General features: G+C 34.2%; 1 protein-coding gene across 1 annotated transcript; it reads left to right on the top strand.

The window, feature by feature from the left end:
* Positions 1 to 10956: 10956 nt before the first annotated feature.
* On the top strand, positions 10957 to 13514 carry LOC109013693 (polygalacturonase 1 beta-like protein 3). The gene is made up of 2 exons (XM_018995871.2): positions 10957 to 11237; positions 11359 to 13514. Exons 1-2 carry the CDS (start codon positions 11190 to 11192, stop codon positions 13174 to 13176), a joined length of 1866 nt encoding a protein of 621 aa, XP_018851416.1. The 5' UTR covers positions 10957 to 11189; the 3' UTR covers positions 13177 to 13514.
* Positions 13515 to 18999: the final 5485 nt, after the last annotated feature.

Below are 18999 nucleotides of genomic sequence, written 5' to 3'. Positions count from 1 at the left end.
CTGAATTTACTTACCGGATTGTACTGAATATATGTCAACTGTACAAGGTAGAGGAGATTTATAGAAAGTAAGCTGTAAGTTTTCAGCTGGATATGGTACACTTGTTAGTGGGTGGCACTGGATAAGGATTTCTACTTGTGAATTATATTTACATACGGCTTCTGGGCTCGGGGACTTGGTAGCACACTTCGTTTCTCGTCACCCCGTCGTCTTCACTCTGTGCTCGAGTCCTATCCTAGGTTTCCATAATTATTTGAGCTCGGTTTTAGATGCTGATTTCGACTTTTATCGATAAACTTTACTTGCAGAGTTCTTGCGTCTTTTCTCAATTTCAATCTGATTAACTAGGCTACTTGAATAATCCTAATTCTCCAGCACAGATTGCTGGCTTTAATTATTTGAAGAAGCATATCAATACCAGTAATAAAGTCGATTACATTTTCAGCATTTTACTGTTCCCAGTTTGAAAACACAGGTTTTAGGCGTGGCATGCAGTAAAAATCTGACGAGGATTGAGACGAGTTATTCATTTTTGTTTTTTTTTGTGCGCGCCAGGGGGTTGCCTCTGGCTCTGGAAGTAGGTGGGTATCACACAACAGGCTGTTAAATACACTTTTTCGAGGACGTCGAATTCACAGAATATGAGGTTTTTAATACTCATTAACCACATCTATTGTACGACAAAAGCAAAAATCCTCAAGTAGAAGAAAACAATTGCTTATCCATCTGTACCCTACCCTTCGCTGGAGTCAGTGGTTTAGTTGTGCAGACAGAGGATCACAAAGAAGTGGATGTGTTGCACTACATGTTTGCAGAAACAATTGGCCCTCTGGAAATTCCCACTTTCTTTGTCTTTGTGTATGTGGGACTCTTAGCTTATAATGCCCTCCAAGCAAGTGAAAGGACCACTCACATGGCAGATAATCAAATAATATAAGACCAAGACCACCAAAACAATGGAGATATAATGCACCTCGCAATATAGACAAACAATATTTATGTCGATTGACAGACGTCACAAGGTTAAAACGAACAGATTTTGTAGTATTACGATTGACACACGTCACATAGGCCAGGTATCCTTTGAATCAGTAACGCTAGTGATGATCAGGAGTTTGATGCAAACAGAAAATGACACGGGAAAACAGTAATAATCTAACGATATGTTTCTTAGCAGCAAGGACGAACCATAGGACATTTCCTCTATTGTCTGCTCCATTTTCAGTGCTTTTTAAAGTTGCCTTTTATCATTCTCTGACAGTGTGCGTACAGAATTTGTAGTTAGAAGTTCAGAGTACTCCATGGATAAATTTTAAGAAGAATATGGCTTGGATCCTTCTATACCAAAAGGTTAAAAAGATTGAACTCATATATATACTTAGCAGATAAGATTGATGAAGATGTTGCAGTCAGATGATGCTTGCGAGTGTTCGAGAATTCTGCTGTCGGTTGCCTCTTCGTAGCAGCTCCCTCTCAAAGTTTTCATCATTATTTTTCTTACTGGCTACTGGCCTTCTGTATATTTTGATTGCTTTCTGAGGGATATCAAGTACTAGTCTATGCTTTGTTTGGTGGGCGTGGTGGGTACAATTTGCACGTTTAAAAAGTTGGATAGATCACTCAAAATGATAATGCAGTTGCCCTTTGTTTGTCACTAGACTGATATCTTGGGCATTTGGCCTGTGTGACTTTGCTGTTGCACATGGATGGCTTGGGGTTTGTCTCCTACACTAATCGATCGAAGAAGTTATACTGGCGGTTCATTATTTTCTGGAGTAGGAATAATTACTTCTGGAGTAGGAATAATTACTAATGCAGAAAGAATTATTCTATCAAAAGAAATGATCAAATCCCACTTGCAGCTTCTTTAATTAATTTGGAAGGTTCTTCTGTGGTATCACGCTGAAAAAGCTACAATTATCGCAACGTTGTTTCTCTCTTTAGGCTATTTGGTATGACATCAGGCTGACTCCTGGAATTACGTGACAAAACTCAGGGCAGGGCGATCTGCTAATTTATTTGTGCTAAAAATCAGCTTCACGGCCTTAGAGGAATATAGATAGACGTTCATGCACAACGTACAAAACAACTTTACTTCATGACACAGTACTCCCATATAAAAACGTAGAAATAGATGATAGCAACCCCAAATGAAGTATTTTAGAGACAGTAGTACTTGAGAGAAAATTAATTGCAAATGGAATCTTGGACTGTTGCATATAGCTAGGTTAGTTAAATGCCACAATTAATCAGTCAAACCAGGATGCTGAACTTGCACTTATTAAACTTGATGCGTGGAAAGAGCACTGAAGTCTGAATTAATTGGTAATCCTTTGATGTGGCACCCACCCGATCAAATTCCAAAAAGCACTGGTGTGATCAATAAGTAGTCAAATTATAAAATATAAATGAAATTAAGTTGTATAGTACGGAGCTCTCTCTGCTTTAAAGTATGTCTTAATCTGCATACAATGCAGGAATCTTGACATATTAAATTAATTTTGTATCCCCCATATATAATTCGGGGCGTGACACTCACACGTTAATTGACTAGAATCAGTGTTCCATGCATTATCCCTCTTGCATTGGACGATTCTAATTAATTTTTCTGTCTTCCCATGATCAGGGCTTATCTGCTTACCTATTTTTCAAATCTGAAAAGAGAAGGAAGATATTCTTGCTTTAGGGAGGTGTTATTTCCAAACCCTTTTGAGCTTCTTTTACCTCCAACAATTTTTCTTGGTAACTAATTCCCATGCATACAGATCATGGTCCTTAATTTCTTGTCTTATACACCCATTTACTGGCCTGTTTATACGTACCCACCCAAGCTCACCCTTCTCTCTCTCTCAAACAAGATATAATACTCTACTGAGATACTCTGCTGCAAAAGAAACTACAAAATATAGTATGTCATGTCGGGCACAGCTCTTGTACGTAGTTGGTAGAATCTTCCTTATAATTATAACCACAAGCCTAAAAGATTAAAAATTTGTAATGAGTTGTCATTTTGCGAGACCAATGGCTGAACATGTGAAATCACACGAGGTTAAGAAGCAATAATAGAAACTTTGAGGTCTACATCAACAACTCTCCTAGCTCCTGATCTGATCTTTTTCTTATATATGTATCATAGAAAAACCATAGAGTCGAGAGTTTTAAGAACTTTCCTTTTATGTACGTGCATTATCATCATGAGCATTATATAATCCTTTAATACCGCATTGCATATATTTAATTAATTGCTACCAATCACAATCATATATATCTAATGTTTGTTATCTTCAAGTACTCTACAAAGATTAGAAAACTAGTGATCTGTACTGGACTTTTATACGATTATTCACTAAATAATCATGAACTAAATGAAATGTCTTCTGATTACATGTGATCGATCCGTATAGAAATTGAACTGAAAGGATGATGCATGGTATGTGTTGCGCTGGCGTGTGCATGGGTGTCAGTGTGTGTTCCACAAATAGAGAGAGAGAGAGAGGGCAGATTCATCAAGTGGGAATATAGGATCATGGCTGTGTTTGACAATGAGTGATTCCTACTGCAGTAATGCTGCTCATGGGAATCAAACAGTTGCGCCTTTTCTTTTCTTTTTTCCTTTCTTGATAATTATCTTTTGGAACACGACGGCTTTGAATCCTGGTGCCCACTCTCCGCCCAAGGCGGAAGGTACCATGCATGCATTAGGCTCAAATTAAAGAGGATGGGCTACATGAGCAGTCTCACTTTTTATTGCATATATAAAAAATGTAACTTAGCCAGTAGTACTGGGTTTAATTGAAACATGAATATACAAAACAGATGTCCTGGGACTGGCATGGAAAACAGTTTATGGTTTATTTCTTGGTTTCCAAAATTAGTTTGCGGACATAAAAATGTGATACAGTGCTAAAAAAAGAGAAAGAAAGCTTTACCAAGCAGAAAGCATTCATGATACGATTCTCCATGAATCCCTACGGCTAAATAAACGAAAGAATCTGGTTCCCTTTCTTTATAGTGAAGGCTTGTTTCGTTTTCTATCGGAGTTTGGTACACATGCACAAAGACAGATCAGCGAGGGAGGATACAGATAACTGATCATTAATGCATGTAAGATATATATATCCACATATATATATATAAATGGATCGAGGCATGTGCATGGGTTTTTGATAAGCTGCAGCTAGCGAAAATAGTAGTTTAAGATTCGATCGACACCATTCGATATCGATACATATAGAAAAAGTAGGGCTGAAGATGCACAAAGCTAGCTAGCTAGCCTCATTGGCGACGCGTTGTGCCCACACGGGAACTCGATCCTTTGGCTTTGGTTGGGACAGCTATATATATATTTACTTAATTTATACTTGGGAAAATAAAAAAATGAATGTTATCTGCATCGATCTCTACATGACCACACATCATCAGTACTCAGCAGTCATAAATCTCATGAGATAGATAAAATTCTGATCAGATTATTAGAAAATGATGAATTCTGGCGGAGGTATAACATTTTATAAGGTGGGCTTTTGTTTGGACATTGGATAAAGATCATATATAGAAAGATAAGTTCTTTTAAGTTCCAATGGCGGAAATTATGATGGCCGATCGATTAGGATGAAAAAGTTCTTTATAATTAGAGACCAACTGCTACATACTATGAGCAGTTTTCCTTCTTTAATCTATTAATCTCACCAAATCACAGACACAGCACCGACATATTAATCTCTTTAATCATTATGTTGGTGTCAAAAATATAATACAAATAATTAAATTATATTTTTTTATTAATCTAAACTCTTAAGATAAATGAGAATATTGTACATATATGTCATGGAGTAATTAAGGGCTAAGATCAACTGAAAACAAATGGCAGATATATAGTGCATATATATACGTAGGTCTTGGCCATAACCAAACCAAAGAAATGGTTGAACACATTTATTGCATGTGCAGCAGAAATGAATTATTAAGGGCACTGAGCATTCATGAGCCTGAAAATTAAAGAAACGATGCGATTAGATTTATATATGATCTTATCAGTAATGTTAGAGCGGGTGTTGTAGTACGTAAGTACGTACTATTTTTAAAAATAATATATAAGATTCATCGTTAAAAGATATTTATTTATTTATTAAATATATATTACTTATAAATTATGTGACTGTAAATATCTTCTCTATCTCATATTTTATTATATATATATTGAAAAGGAGATCGAAATAAAGTAAAATTCAAGAATGTGTGCTGAAATTATATAAAAATGTTAGTCCTTTATGCATTAATTCATACATGCATGGGCCGCAACCTGCAGCAACTAGGATCGACCCTCGATCGTACTGTAGGGTTTGATACATAACTTCTTTAATTATATATATATATATATATATATATAATGTCTGTAACATATTAAATACATCCAACCAGATGCATGGCACTGTTGTTTGTAATTAATTAGCCCTGTTTTCTGAGACATAGTCGAGATATATAAGTCGTACGTACGGACGTAGCACTGTACATCAAAAAAATTGGGCTTTATTTCAGTACTGAAACCGTCTGCATTAAACTTTGGTAGCTCCAGGTATATATGAGTTACAGTCAATTCAAATCTTTTTCCATCTTTAATTAGATATTCTTTATAATTAAAACACATATTTTATTTTAAAATATTGATATTTTCAATTATTAATTAACATTGTCAATAATAATATTAATTTATTAATTTTGTGCATGGTTATTAATATTGCTATTTCTAGTTATTAATTAACATGTAATTAATGTAGTTGTAAAATATAAAAAAAATAAAATTTTTAAAAAATATTATTATTAAAAAATAATATTATATTAATATTTTAGCTAATATGTATATGAATAATCCAATATAGAGGTATATGTTGAATGACTTTGGCTTTAGGCAAAATATATATGTAGTTTTAGATAAATTTTAACTTTGATTTTGGCTAAATCATTGTTAATGCTCTGAGTTATGATATTTACTGCAATCTCATGATCTTATTTTTATCACACTATATTGATATGAAAATATTCATCGACCATTGTATCAATTCTCTTTAGAGAAATGATATGTACAGATATAAAATGTGCAAACGCCGTATAATCTCTTTAAAATAAATGAATAAATATGAGATTCACATGAAAAAAAATAATTTTTTAATAATAGATCACTCTTTTTCAAAACGATTACGTGATATTTGTGAATTATACGACTGTATGTAATATTACTAAAAAAATATAATATATAATAAAATATTTTTCAAGATGTAGCTAGCATCGTGTTTGAATTGATCCCCCTGTCAAATAAAGGCATTTGGGTGCAGGTACGCCAATTGCCAATTATAATTAGCTTTGTGCGTGGAAAAAACAATGTCAGTTAGGTAAACCGAAGATATATAATTATTATTTTATAAAGTATTTTAGTTTCTTATAAATTAGCCGACAAAGGGAATCCCATGTGAAAGCTACATTTGGTTGCATTATTAGTGAAGTGAACCGGAGGCCGACTAAGTGCATGCTGCATGCCATGTCCACATAACACAAGTCTATAAGTAAAATTTCGCTGTAAATAAAATCTCGTTCTATTTTAATGCCATCATCCAATTTGAATTTTAAGCTCAAATGCTAAAATAGAAAAACATCTTTATAGGCTAGCTATAGCTATAAAATGATTTGTGCGTATCAATGTTATTCATTTTGATAAATGTTTACATCCATAACAAAATTGTACAAAATTAACTTACAAACTGACGTGTTCTGATTTATATTTTTTACGAATATCATAAAAAGATATGAAGTTAATTTATAAGTTAATTTTTTACGAGATTTTTTAGTAAATAAAGTATTTATATATATATATATATTGAATTTAATTTTTTTTAAGGAGTTTATATGAAAATCGCACACCTAAAGTACTTACATGTGGAAAAAACAAACAAATAAAACATGCAATTAGCTAGACTCATTAAATAGTAAAAATAAAGAAATAAACTAATTAGCTAGAAAAGGCACGCATGCACTTGTCATTGATGAGGACTTGCAGCAGCCACCTTCTTATAATAATTAATACGGTGGGTATGTAACTTTAGTCTTTCGACAGCAATATTCCATCAAATCTTCGAGACATGTATATTATATATATATACACGTATAATATATATATATATATATCATGCATCAAATTAACTATCAAGTCTGTACGTAAGATTTTCTCACAAAAGGTGTGTAATTCTTTTGGATTTAGAAGAGAACTTTTGGCCATATTCAAGGGACAATATATGTAGCCCGTGATTAATCTCAATTCATGTCGTCTTATCCCCCAAACCAAGTAGACTAATATGTTCACGGTCCAAAATTCTATATAAATCATGTAGCAACTATTTTCTTTTTCTCTCCTAGTTTAAGTACTACTTCTATATAATTTTCACATGATGAGATGATCCGTCTGGCCTCTACTAGAATGTGACAAAAATGAACTAGGCCAGGTGGTAACTATATATTTGGATCATGATCATCCTGATCTCGATGATCATGCATTTTCTACTACAGATCAGGGAAGCAAACCCCATATATATATATATATATATATATATATATATATATATATATTCAAAAAAAGTGTCAAATCTGCAAAAATTTCCTCCAAAAAGGGGTATGACTCATACTCAAGTGACAACATAGCCTAGTGTGATTTACCTCAATCAATGTCGTCTTATAAAAAATAAAAAACTACCAAGACTAATTTGTACTGTCATATTCTATAAACTATGTAATGGGGCCATCGTTTGTCAACTCTCGTTTGTCCTAAGTTCTACCGATAAAAAAAAAGTTATTTGAACTAATTCTCTACTTTTTGGCCATCTGCATCTACACATGTCCTGCTTGCACGTGTATCCCACTTTATTTAATTCATGACTAGTGACTACTATCAATTAAGCATCTGCAGATCATGATCATTACATACATGATCATCATGTTAATCAACTTCTCTTGATCTTCTTAAAAAAAAAATAAACACAGTTTCGATTTAATCACATATTCATCAATTGGCTTTGCATTCTGGCTAGAGTTCATGTAATATTGCAAACGTGGCATCATCAAATTATATATAAAGAAATTCTATACAGAATGGTAAGTTGATCTTCAGTTAATGAAAAACACTATAGATATAAAAACAAATCCTAAAAAGGGATCTCACACTGATGACAGTGTGCCATGTCTCCCCCTACCCCTCCCCTTTTATAAGTTATAAATTGATGAGAATTAAAGTGGACCTAATTTTAAAGATATTTTGCAAGTTTCAGATGGACTAGTTCTCATCGGGTCTAAATTCTCCGCCCGTTGACTTGATTTTAATTTTTTTAAAGAGTTTTTAAATTAATTAGAGATTTAATAGATTTCATTCACGCGAATTCATATCAATTTCTTTATATGATCTCTAGCAGCCCTCTTAATTAATTGACATGAATTAAAGATATGTGTTCGAACTCTCCTTTGGCAAAAAGGTGATCGTATTCGAAATAGTTTGGCAAGACAAGTTTTAATGATGACTTTAGAAATTAGCGAAATGGAGAATTTTAGTCCCATCCTATGTATCATGCTATCCAAATTGATGAACTTTTCTTCTAGGATTATTCAAGTATATTCTAGAGAAATATTTAGTCATAAAGGATTTTATTAAAAAAAATTATAAAATCATGTTGATAGATGTGGTATATTAAATTATAAACTTATTTTTATTATAAAATTATCTAACTTAACACATAAAACGATATTATTTTATAAATTAATTTTTAAAAAATATTTTGAGTCCTCATTTGGATATAAACATTTGACTAGTCAAAATTTGTCGTGTTTGAGAGGTTGGTGATTACATCATTGATAACTCTGATAGATTATATATTATATCTGCAAATGGTTGAACGTGGAGATGATCGGGTGAGATAGAGTAGATCTTTAAGGTTAAGGCCTAAAATAAACTTGTTTGTTTTTTCACATTCCTGATAATGCTAAAAACAATAATCAACAAAGAATAATGCCACAATTCACGAGCCTTGTCGCTGCCCCAACGGATGGAGCTTACGTTGAATCAGTGTAATAATGCATCCTTCCCATGTTGGAAAAAGAAAGAAAGAAAGAGGATTCACGAAAAGATTCCGAGTTACCAAACAAAAAATTTAGCGGCTAAACGCGTCGAAATCTAACTTTAAAAACGACGTCTGACTAGTCAGTGACTGCCACGTACTCCGAACGCGGCTCTACAGAGTTGGACGCATCCTAGTGCTTCCACCTCTGTTTTGCCAAACTTTATTTTTTTCTTTTATTATTTTAGAGTTTTAAAAGAGTCAGAGCTCTCTCTCTCTGTCTCCCTCACTCTGCAGTCTGAACCCTTGTGGAACTGGGCAACTGCCCTTGGACTTCTGACGTAGGCCATAGAACGAAAATATTTGTTTTTCGTGATTTATTTAGAATAACTCTTTAATATATTTCAATTATATATTAGACGGGATTGTAATCAAGCCGAGCCCATCTTTGATTTCTCGAGTTCGGCTCGATTCGAAATATTCGGATTTAAGTCTAAGGATGTTGAAGTGAGTTGAGTTGAGATGATAAAATATTGTTAAAATATTATTTTTTAATATTATTATTATTTTAAGATTTGAAAAAATTGAATTGTTTATTATATTTTATATTGGGATTTGAAAAAATTGTAATGATGAGTTGAGATGAGTTGAGAGTATTTGAGGAACCAAACGAAGCCTAAATTTGAGATTTTTATTTTATTTTTTATTTAAATTCGACTCAATAAATTAAATTCTCAACTCAAATTTATCCCACAAATAAATTCTCAAAGAGAGAGGAGCCATAGAAGTCTTTTAAGTAGCATTAATCTTTACTCTTATATTTTATCTTTTTCGATCTACACCTTAAAAATAATTAAATTATTCATCGTATTTTTCTTATTAAATTAGTCGATCTACATTTACAATAAGGTGGTAGCATACTAAGAGTTTTAATATTAGTTTTTTTATATGCATATGTAAATTCACATCTTTTGAAGATTAATTTTATATATTAAGAAAAATTCTCATATTAGATTATGCATATTTGAGCCTAATTTTATTATTATTTATTTTTTTATATATTTTACAATTAACACCCACTACACATTAATAATACAAATATAATAATAATAAAATATAATTTTTTTATATATTATATTAAAAATATAAAAAATGATAAAAAAAATATTATAATAATAAAATAAAGATAAAAGTAAAAGTAAAGGTGAATGTTCTCTCGTGTTCTTGGATGAGAGAGAGGAGGAAATAGTTGTGGGAGAGAGAGTGAGAGGAGAGAGAAAAAATTAATAAAATAATATTTAAAGAGTAAATAGTGCATCTTTAAAAATGTTAAAATACTGTTCATAACTATTTAAAATTATAGAGATGTATAATTCAATACAGTCAAATTAAAGATCATATTATGTAAATATGTCTTTGCATTTACATGCTGTTCACATACCAGTGTCAAAGCTAAGTATGCATGCTTGTCTTATTTTTTGAATATTATCGTCTCATTTAGATAATAAAAGTATTTCATCTTATTATTATTTTTTTAAATTTTTACATAAAATATAATAAAAAATTCAATTTTTTCAAATCTCAAAATAATAATAATATTAAAAAATAATATTTTAATTTATTTTCAACTTTCACTTAAAACTATTTCATCTCATTTTATTATCTTCTTTTTGCAGCACGTACGCGTATCTGTATTGATTATAATGCATCTAAGTAGAAATTAGAATTCAGGATTTCACGCTTTCATTATAAAATGGTGACGTACGGATTGAATTACAATAGAATAAAAATATAGGAAACTAACGTTTTGAAGAAGTTGTGTGTGTTGGAAGGTAGACTCGTTGAGCTTCAAAAGCACCATTAAAGCCTGAATTTAAAGAGCAGCTGTCTCTGAGAGACCCATCTCTTTATTAAAATCAAAGCAAAGACACACAGAAGCGCGCACACACTCTCTCCCTTTCTTTCTCCACACTAATATAAATCTCTGCCTACTACATCCCTACAAACCCACCAACATTCTCACTTCACCACCTCTCAACTCATTTTTTTTTTTTTTATACATACAACAAAATCAATTTGCACAAAAAACTCAGCGCCATGACTCTTCTCCTCCTCCTCCTCTTTATCTTTTTCATTTCCCTCACTGTAAGTATTCTCAGTCTCACTGTGTGTTTCTTTTGCCCTTTATCTTTTTTGAAAGTCTCGTATTCTGTTCCCCAATGCCTCTCTGTCTCACCCATGTCTTCTTCGCTTTCTGTCGATGCAGGTTGTCTCAGCCGGCGCCGGTGGTTCTGTTTCCGGAGAGAACCCATTTACTCCGAAAGCCTATTTGAGTCGTTATTGGACCAAAGAGATCCGAAACGATCTGGCCAAGCCCGCCTTTCTGCTATCCAAGGCGTCCCCATTGAACGCGGTGGACTCGGTCGGTTTCTCCAAACTCGCCGCGCAGAACGATCTCTCCTCCCACCTTCCGGTATTCTGTGCTGCTGCGAACCTGCTCTGCTTCCCCGATTTATCACCGAGTTTGGAGAAGCATGACAGAGACTCGAGCTTTGCCGGGTACTCGAACCGGAATTTCACTAATTACGGTTCCGATCGGCTCGGCGGGGCAGACTCATTTAAGAATTACTCCAAGGACGAGAACATCCCCGTGGACTCGTTCCGCCGGTACAGCCGAGACTCGGCAGGCCATAAGGACAATTTCGTCAATTACGGCTCGAACGGGAATGTGGTGGATGAGAGCTTCAACAGCTATGCCACAGGGGCTACTGGCGGTTCGGGCGAGTTCACCACGTACGCCGACTCAGTCAACGTACCTAACCTCCGGTTCACCTCCTATTCGGACGACTCCAATGGCCGGGGCCAGTCATTCAAGGCCTACAGTGTAAACGCAAACGCTGGTGACCAGAGATTCGCCAGCTATGGGAAGAACGGCAATGCGGCTGTTGACGAGTTCAATAACTACGGGACGAGCGCAAATGTAATCGGATCGGGATTCTCAGGTTATGGACAAAAGGGCAATGCTGCCAACGATACGTTCATCAATTACGGGAACGATCAGAACAATCCGCAGAACACCTTCAAGAACTATGCCGAAGGAGGTAATTTTGCCGTCGATACGTTCATGAATTACAGAGAGAACGCCAATGTGGGTGACGATTCGTTCCAGAGTTATGCCAAGGATACGAACTCGGCTAAGGTCAATTTCGCCAATTACGGCAAATCCTTCAACATCGGTACGGACAAATTCAGTCGGTACGGGCGGGGCGCCGACAAATCCATCGGGTTCAAGATCTACGGCGTGAACACCACTTTCAAGGAATACGCGAAAAAGGGTGTCGCATTTGCCAAGTACACCAATGTGAGCTCAGAGAAGAGTACTAGAATGGGGGTTAGTGGCAATCTCGTAAAAAGATGGGTGGAGCCGGGCAAATTCTTTCGGGAGTCGATGCTTAAGAAGGGGAATGTGATGCCAATGCCGGACATTAGAGATAAAATGCCCAAAAGGTCGTTTTTGCCCCGATCGATTTCGTCAAAATTACCGTTCTCGACCTCGAAGATCTCGGACCTGAAGCGGATTTTCCACGCGGGTGATAATTCGAGTATGGAGACCATGATTGTGGACTCGCTAAACGAGTGCGAGAGGGCTCCTAGCCAGGGCGAGACCAAGCGGTGCGTGGGGTCGGCCGAGGACTTGATCGACTTCGCAACCTCGGTCCTGGGTCGCAACGTCGTCGTTCGCACTACCGAGAACGTAAAAGGGTCAAAGCAGAATATACTGATCGGATCAGTCAAAGGAATCAACGGTGGAAGAGTCACGCAATCAGTGTCTTGTCACCAGAGCCTATTCCCTTACTTACTCTATTACTGCCACTCGGTCCCAAAGGTCCGGGTCTACGAAGCGGACATACACGACCCGAGTTCTAAGGCCAAGATTAATCATGGCGTTGCCATCTGTCACGTAGACACCTCAGCATGGAGCCCGAGTCACGGAGCTTTCTTGGCTCTGGGTTCGGGTCCTGGCCGGATCGAGGTTTGCCACTGGATATTCGAGAACGACATGACCTGGACTGTCGCAGATTAAAGAAAGTTGTAGTTTTAACTTTTAATTGAGAAGGTGGTGTGTTGGAATCGGTGGCTTAGAAAGCTTAGCTGCCGTTTAGATACCAAGTTGATTTATTTAAGCCATATCTAAGTTAAGGCTGTTCAGCTTTGATAGGAAAAGTGTGCACTATGGTTTACTCTTTACATGATTTTGAGTTTTAGTAAATGTTCCTAAGGTTACCAATAAATAATAGGAGGAGGAGAAGGAGGAGGGCAAGCAAACGAAGTCCCCCACCCCCCTTTTTTACCCTTCTATTTCCAGAACAGAACATTTATGTGAAACTCTTTATTCATGAATAATGCAATTAATTTTATAAATGATTTATTTATGTGATTAATAAGGTGTGGAGAGAGAGAGAGAGAGAGAGAGAGGATGTGAGATTCAAAGCGTGTAGAACATTTGGAATGGCAACTAAAAAAACTAACAAAAAAATGGATGCCTCTACTACATGTAAACAAAATCATGTGAACAAAGGATGAAGTGGTCCAAATGAACCATCCAAAATGTGCTTTTGTTTCGTATGGGGGAAAGGCTACTTAGACAGCTGTTGTTGGTACAAGGGTTGTTTTTTTGTTTTTTGGTTTATTTTAATGATAAGATAGAAATCCATATTGCAATATGCACCCATCCTTTTATTATTTTTCTTGTGTTTTTTTTTTTTTTTTTTTTAACGAGACAGCTTTGTGTTCTCCTAGATTTTTTACCCTCCTTTTTGTATCACATGCAACCAGTTTTAAAACTTGTAACTTGGTTACAAAAATAAAGTACATTTGTTGATTTTGATATGTTTGAAGGGAATCCACGGAAAATTTGGGTGCAGTATTAAAGATGGCCCCCAACTAATTTATTAATTAATTGATTATATGATGCAAAAGAATGAGGTGATATTGAAATGATATGAGATAGTTTTATATGAAAATTGAATATTTTTAATATTATTATTATTTTAAGATTTGAAAAAATTGAATTGTTTATTATATTTTGTGTGAGAATTTGAATTTTTTTTTTTTTAAATAAGATGAGATGAAATACTAGAAAAATCTTCTTACAAGTTAGTTCATGCACTATCGCACACCGATATTGACATGTAAGGCATTCGTTTAATGAAACGGTACAAAATGAAGACATAAATTATTTTTGTGAGACATGATATTTTATTCTCTAAAATATTTTTCTTCTTTTATTTTTCTTTTCAATAAAAAAATAATGTCAATATCAATACGCAGTTTGGTGCACCAAATTGCTTGTATCTAACAAGACTCTACTGTTATTATTCAAACGATGCTTGTTTAGGTTGGCTCATGGTATTTGGGATTAGTTTAGTTTATTTTTGGTGCTGGATGGACTTGGCTTGAATTGAGTAATGCTGTGATTTTGGATTCTTATTTCTTTTAAAAATAATGAGTAAATATTAATTTTTTTTGAAATAGTAATAAATGAGAAATGTTACTTGTAATCGTCGAGCATACAAGTATCGTATAATCATTTTGAAAAAAGTGAAATCTAGTATTAAAAAATTAATTTTTTTATTTTTATGTGAGTTCTATATTTTTTTATTTTTTTTAAAGTGATTACACGGCGCTTACATACTCACGATTATAATTATCTTTTCTCATAATAAATATAGTACTACAAAATGTAAATTTTGTGCAATCCTTTAAAAAAATAATAAAGTTTATATTTAAAAAATAATTTATTTTATATAAGACTTAAATTTATCTAAAAATTAAAGAGACTGTAGAAAGATATGTACTGTAAACTATATAAATGGTTTCTCTTCCTGAAAAACTTTGCTGAGATGCACTGAATGAGGACTGAGATTCCAACGCAAGGCGTGGATCACACTCGGCTACACTTTATAGGGTAACCTTCGAGTCTATCTACAACACTGTTTCGGAAAATGTTTAACGGTTTAAGTTATCATTTTAATCATTGTTGATATGATATTAAATAATTAAAAATAGTAAATAATTTCTCAATAATTTATCATATTTGTTTTTTTTTAAATGAAGTATAATAATACTTTATGCTGTTTAAATAATGGAATTTTCAAAGCATGGAGTCGTTACAATGATCACCAATGCATAAAAACATGGCCAAAATATATCATATTATTAAGACTGAAGCGTCGTGATCATCATTTACACCACCCACTATAAAGCAGTGTGTTTAGTTCCCATGTGGAAATGCTCCAATGAAATTGAAAAGGGAACGACTACTTGGTTTCAAAAGGCTCCATTTCAATCAGTGTGAGATGGAAAAACAAACATAAAAAGGAAGAAAGAAAAGACTCAACCTTCACTTTCTAACTCACTTACTTCATGGCTAATTTTCAAATTTCAATCAACGGTAACACAAATAGAAAAAATATTTTAATTATAAAAAAATTTAATAAAATTAAATTTATAAATTGACGTAATTTAATATGATACGTTAGATTGTAAAGTTATTTTTTTTTTAATTTGTTATCATTCAAATGTTATGGGAACATTTGGATATCATTTTAGCATCTTAGAGACAGAATCAAAAACAAAGAACAGCAAATTTGGAAGTGAATTTATAAAGTATTATTCATTCTATTAAGATAATGTGAGTGGGGAATACATATTTGCAACAAGAATAAAAAACCCAACAACTCTAGTACTATTCTGTTTTTGTCATATAGGTTTAGATTAAGTTAGGGACCCATATATGGCTTCAAATTTCAATGAGGGAATCCCCATAAATGCTTCTTCTATTGCACCTTATTATTGTTGACTACTATTCCAATCCCAGTGTGAGGGCCACTTTGTGTGCACGCATTGTCATCTTTTATGATACTCTTATCAAAACAGAGGGCACCCACATAGGAGTGTAGGACAACGTATCCCATACTTTTTTAAGGTACATCGAGTACTCGGCATTCAATGCAATTTATGCAAAGCTATACGATTTTAACTGCTCAGAGCATTGATAATGGACTAATCATTTATTAATGTAAGTATAAATTAAAAGTAAATAGAGAAAAAAAATCTACATTAGCCTAGCTAAACATCCAAAATTTAACATTTATGCTACAGTAATTCTTCACCCCTCGCCAAACTTGGCGAGCTACTGCACACGGACCAAATATTTATTTTATCATTTGTTGCCTCTCGCTAAACTCTTTCCTCGGTTTTTCTATGTCTTCTTCCCGAAACCACCATTTATTCTATCTTTTTTTTTTTTCTTTCCCGAAATTCATTCTCTTCCTTTCTTCTTTGTCCTTCTTTGTCTTTTTCCCGAAACCCCCATTTCCTTTTTTTTTTTTTTTCTCCCGAACTCCTTCTCTTCCTTTCTTCTTTGACCTTCTCTGTCTTTTTCCCGAAACCCCCATTTCTTCTTTCTTTTATTTCTTTCTCCCGAAACCTCTTCTCTTCCTTTCTTCATTGCTCTTCTCTTTCTTTCTCCCGAACATTCTCTCCCGATACTCCATTCCCTTCTTCTCTTCCGCCCTTTTCTTTCTCTCTTATTCTTCTCTTCTTCTCCATTTTCTTTGTTTCTCCCAAAACTCCCTTCTCCTCTTCTCTTCTTCGCCCTTTTCTGCCTTCTCCCGAAACATAGCAGGTCTTCTTCGTCTTTTCCTCACTGGAAGTGTCGGCTGGTGGTAATTTTTTACACTCACTCTCTGTTTTACTCACGGGATCTCACATCCCCGATTGTTTAAACGCACACACACTCAGATTTCTTTGCTTTCACATGATGAAATTTTTAGGTTTTACAATACCAGAGTTGGAGGCGATTTTCATCATTGGACCGTGTGGCACGCTCGTGAAAGCAATCGATTCTCACGTCCAGATTTAGGTATGGATGATTTGTTTCGCGGAGTGTGTGCAATTTATACAATATTTATTTGGGGGATGTATATTTTTTTTTTATAAGAATTTGGGAGATGTATATATAGCCGTGATTTGTGGAGATTTATGAGGGTTTTATTAATTGGATTCAAAGTTTGTGCAATGTTGTTGATTATTGAAAAGCGTTGATTGGTATTCTGTGAGTGGAATTCCTGTGATTGGTATTATGTTATTGCAAATCTGTGATTGTGATTAGTCTTATCCCACTTTGTGATCAACCTATTCCTGCTCTTCAAATATATTGGTACTTTGCCAAATGAAAAACAAGATTGTTCATATAACTTCAAAACACAGAAATTAATTCATTGTCCTCCTAGTGAGATTATAATTTATTGAAAAATGCTATTTTATCCATTATATTTATCCCCTTGTTTTAACATCTCATGTATTTTCGTTTTTATTTTTTTATTTAATAATTAAGAAAGTAATTATTAGTGTATTTATATATATTTTTATATTTTTAAGAAATGTTTTTAAAAGACAAAAGATATGAATAAAAAAAATTAAAAAAAAAAAATGATTTATAACTAACGGTATGTTTGAGCGGTCTACTCTGAGCGAGTAGCACCACTCTAATTTATTTGTGTGGTTGTTAGTCTGCTAAAAACATTTCATCTGAAAACAACCTACTTCATATATTCATACATTTCAATTAAAAAAATTAAACTTGTCTCAATAAATTTACAAAATATTATTATTCATGATTCAATTCAACTCATCAGATGATTGATTGATCAGTACCAATAACCTACAGAGTATTCATTCTTTGTCTCTCATCAAGATCCTCGATTTTATTTTTATTTTCCCTACCGAACTCTCCGCCCATTTATGTGTGTTTGTTTGTGTTACTGGTTGGACCATTTGTGAATTTCGATATTGAATATCAAAATCTGCAAGCTTTTTAAAACATCATCATGCGAATAGATGATGATGATGAAAAAAAAAAAAAAAAAAACAGGAAGACATCATTATGCAGCAGCAATTTAATGGTTAAATGTGGATGTAACGTTTATATCTGTCATGGGATGGAGAAAGAAATAAAAGAGGCGTACCCTCTGCTTGCAAGCCAGATCTACAGACATCAGCTTTTTCTCCCCCTCCTATTTTTTTTTTAGAACTTAGTATTCAAGGCTATCAAGTCTTCTGGACAGAAGGCTTTTCTCAGAAACTGCAGCACAAATTTTGTCATATCCAGCCAGTCAATGAAATTAATAAAAAGGTGTTGCTGCTGCAGTATATTTTTCAATGCAATGCTGTTCCATTTATACACACACTCCTCAATTTGATATAACAATTGCAAAAACTCCCTGTCTAACAAGTGTCCAGCAAACTCGTTGTTTTTGTAACTTTCTGATATAGTTTTTAACTAGACTCATGCATGCAGTTTTAATTAGGATTAGTGATGCATTATTTTCAAGATCATGTGCCCCATCAATGGAAGCCATCATGTAAGAGGTGATTGGAAGTTTGTTGCTGCTTACTGGCAGATACAGTGCTTAAGCTAGAGTCCTTGAAATTTCTCCCTGATCAAAGCTTAACTGGGATTTTCAAGTGGGAGCTTAGAGGCGAAGAATCGGGGATTCTCTCAACCAACTATATCTTGTATAGACATGGTCCAAGCAGTAGCGTCCTTTGCCATTAACTTGGTAGCCAGGGAGCCATAAAAGATGTCCCCTTCTTAGGTAGCTCTGCATTTCCTTTCCCAACATTCCCAACATATGAATCATAATCAATGACGAACGTATTGCAGTATGAACTCAACCGACGTTTTTGTTGGCTCATAAATATATAGTACAGATTTTTAAATTTTGTTGTTGGCCATTGTTGTCCTCTTTTGTTTTTATCGACACATAATTGAAGACACAAGCCCAGTTCCTTCAGGACGATACCTTATCATCTCAAGCGAAGGACAAAAGATCTCATGAAA

Source organism: Juglans regia, chromosome 13 (assembly GCF_001411555.2).
Source record: "Juglans regia cultivar Chandler chromosome 13, Walnut 2.0, whole genome shotgun sequence".
NCBI lineage: Eukaryota > Viridiplantae > Streptophyta > Magnoliopsida > Fagales > Juglandaceae > Juglans > Juglans regia.
Note: the sequence above shows the minus strand (reverse complement) of the source record. Positions and strands in the feature narration are given on the sequence as shown.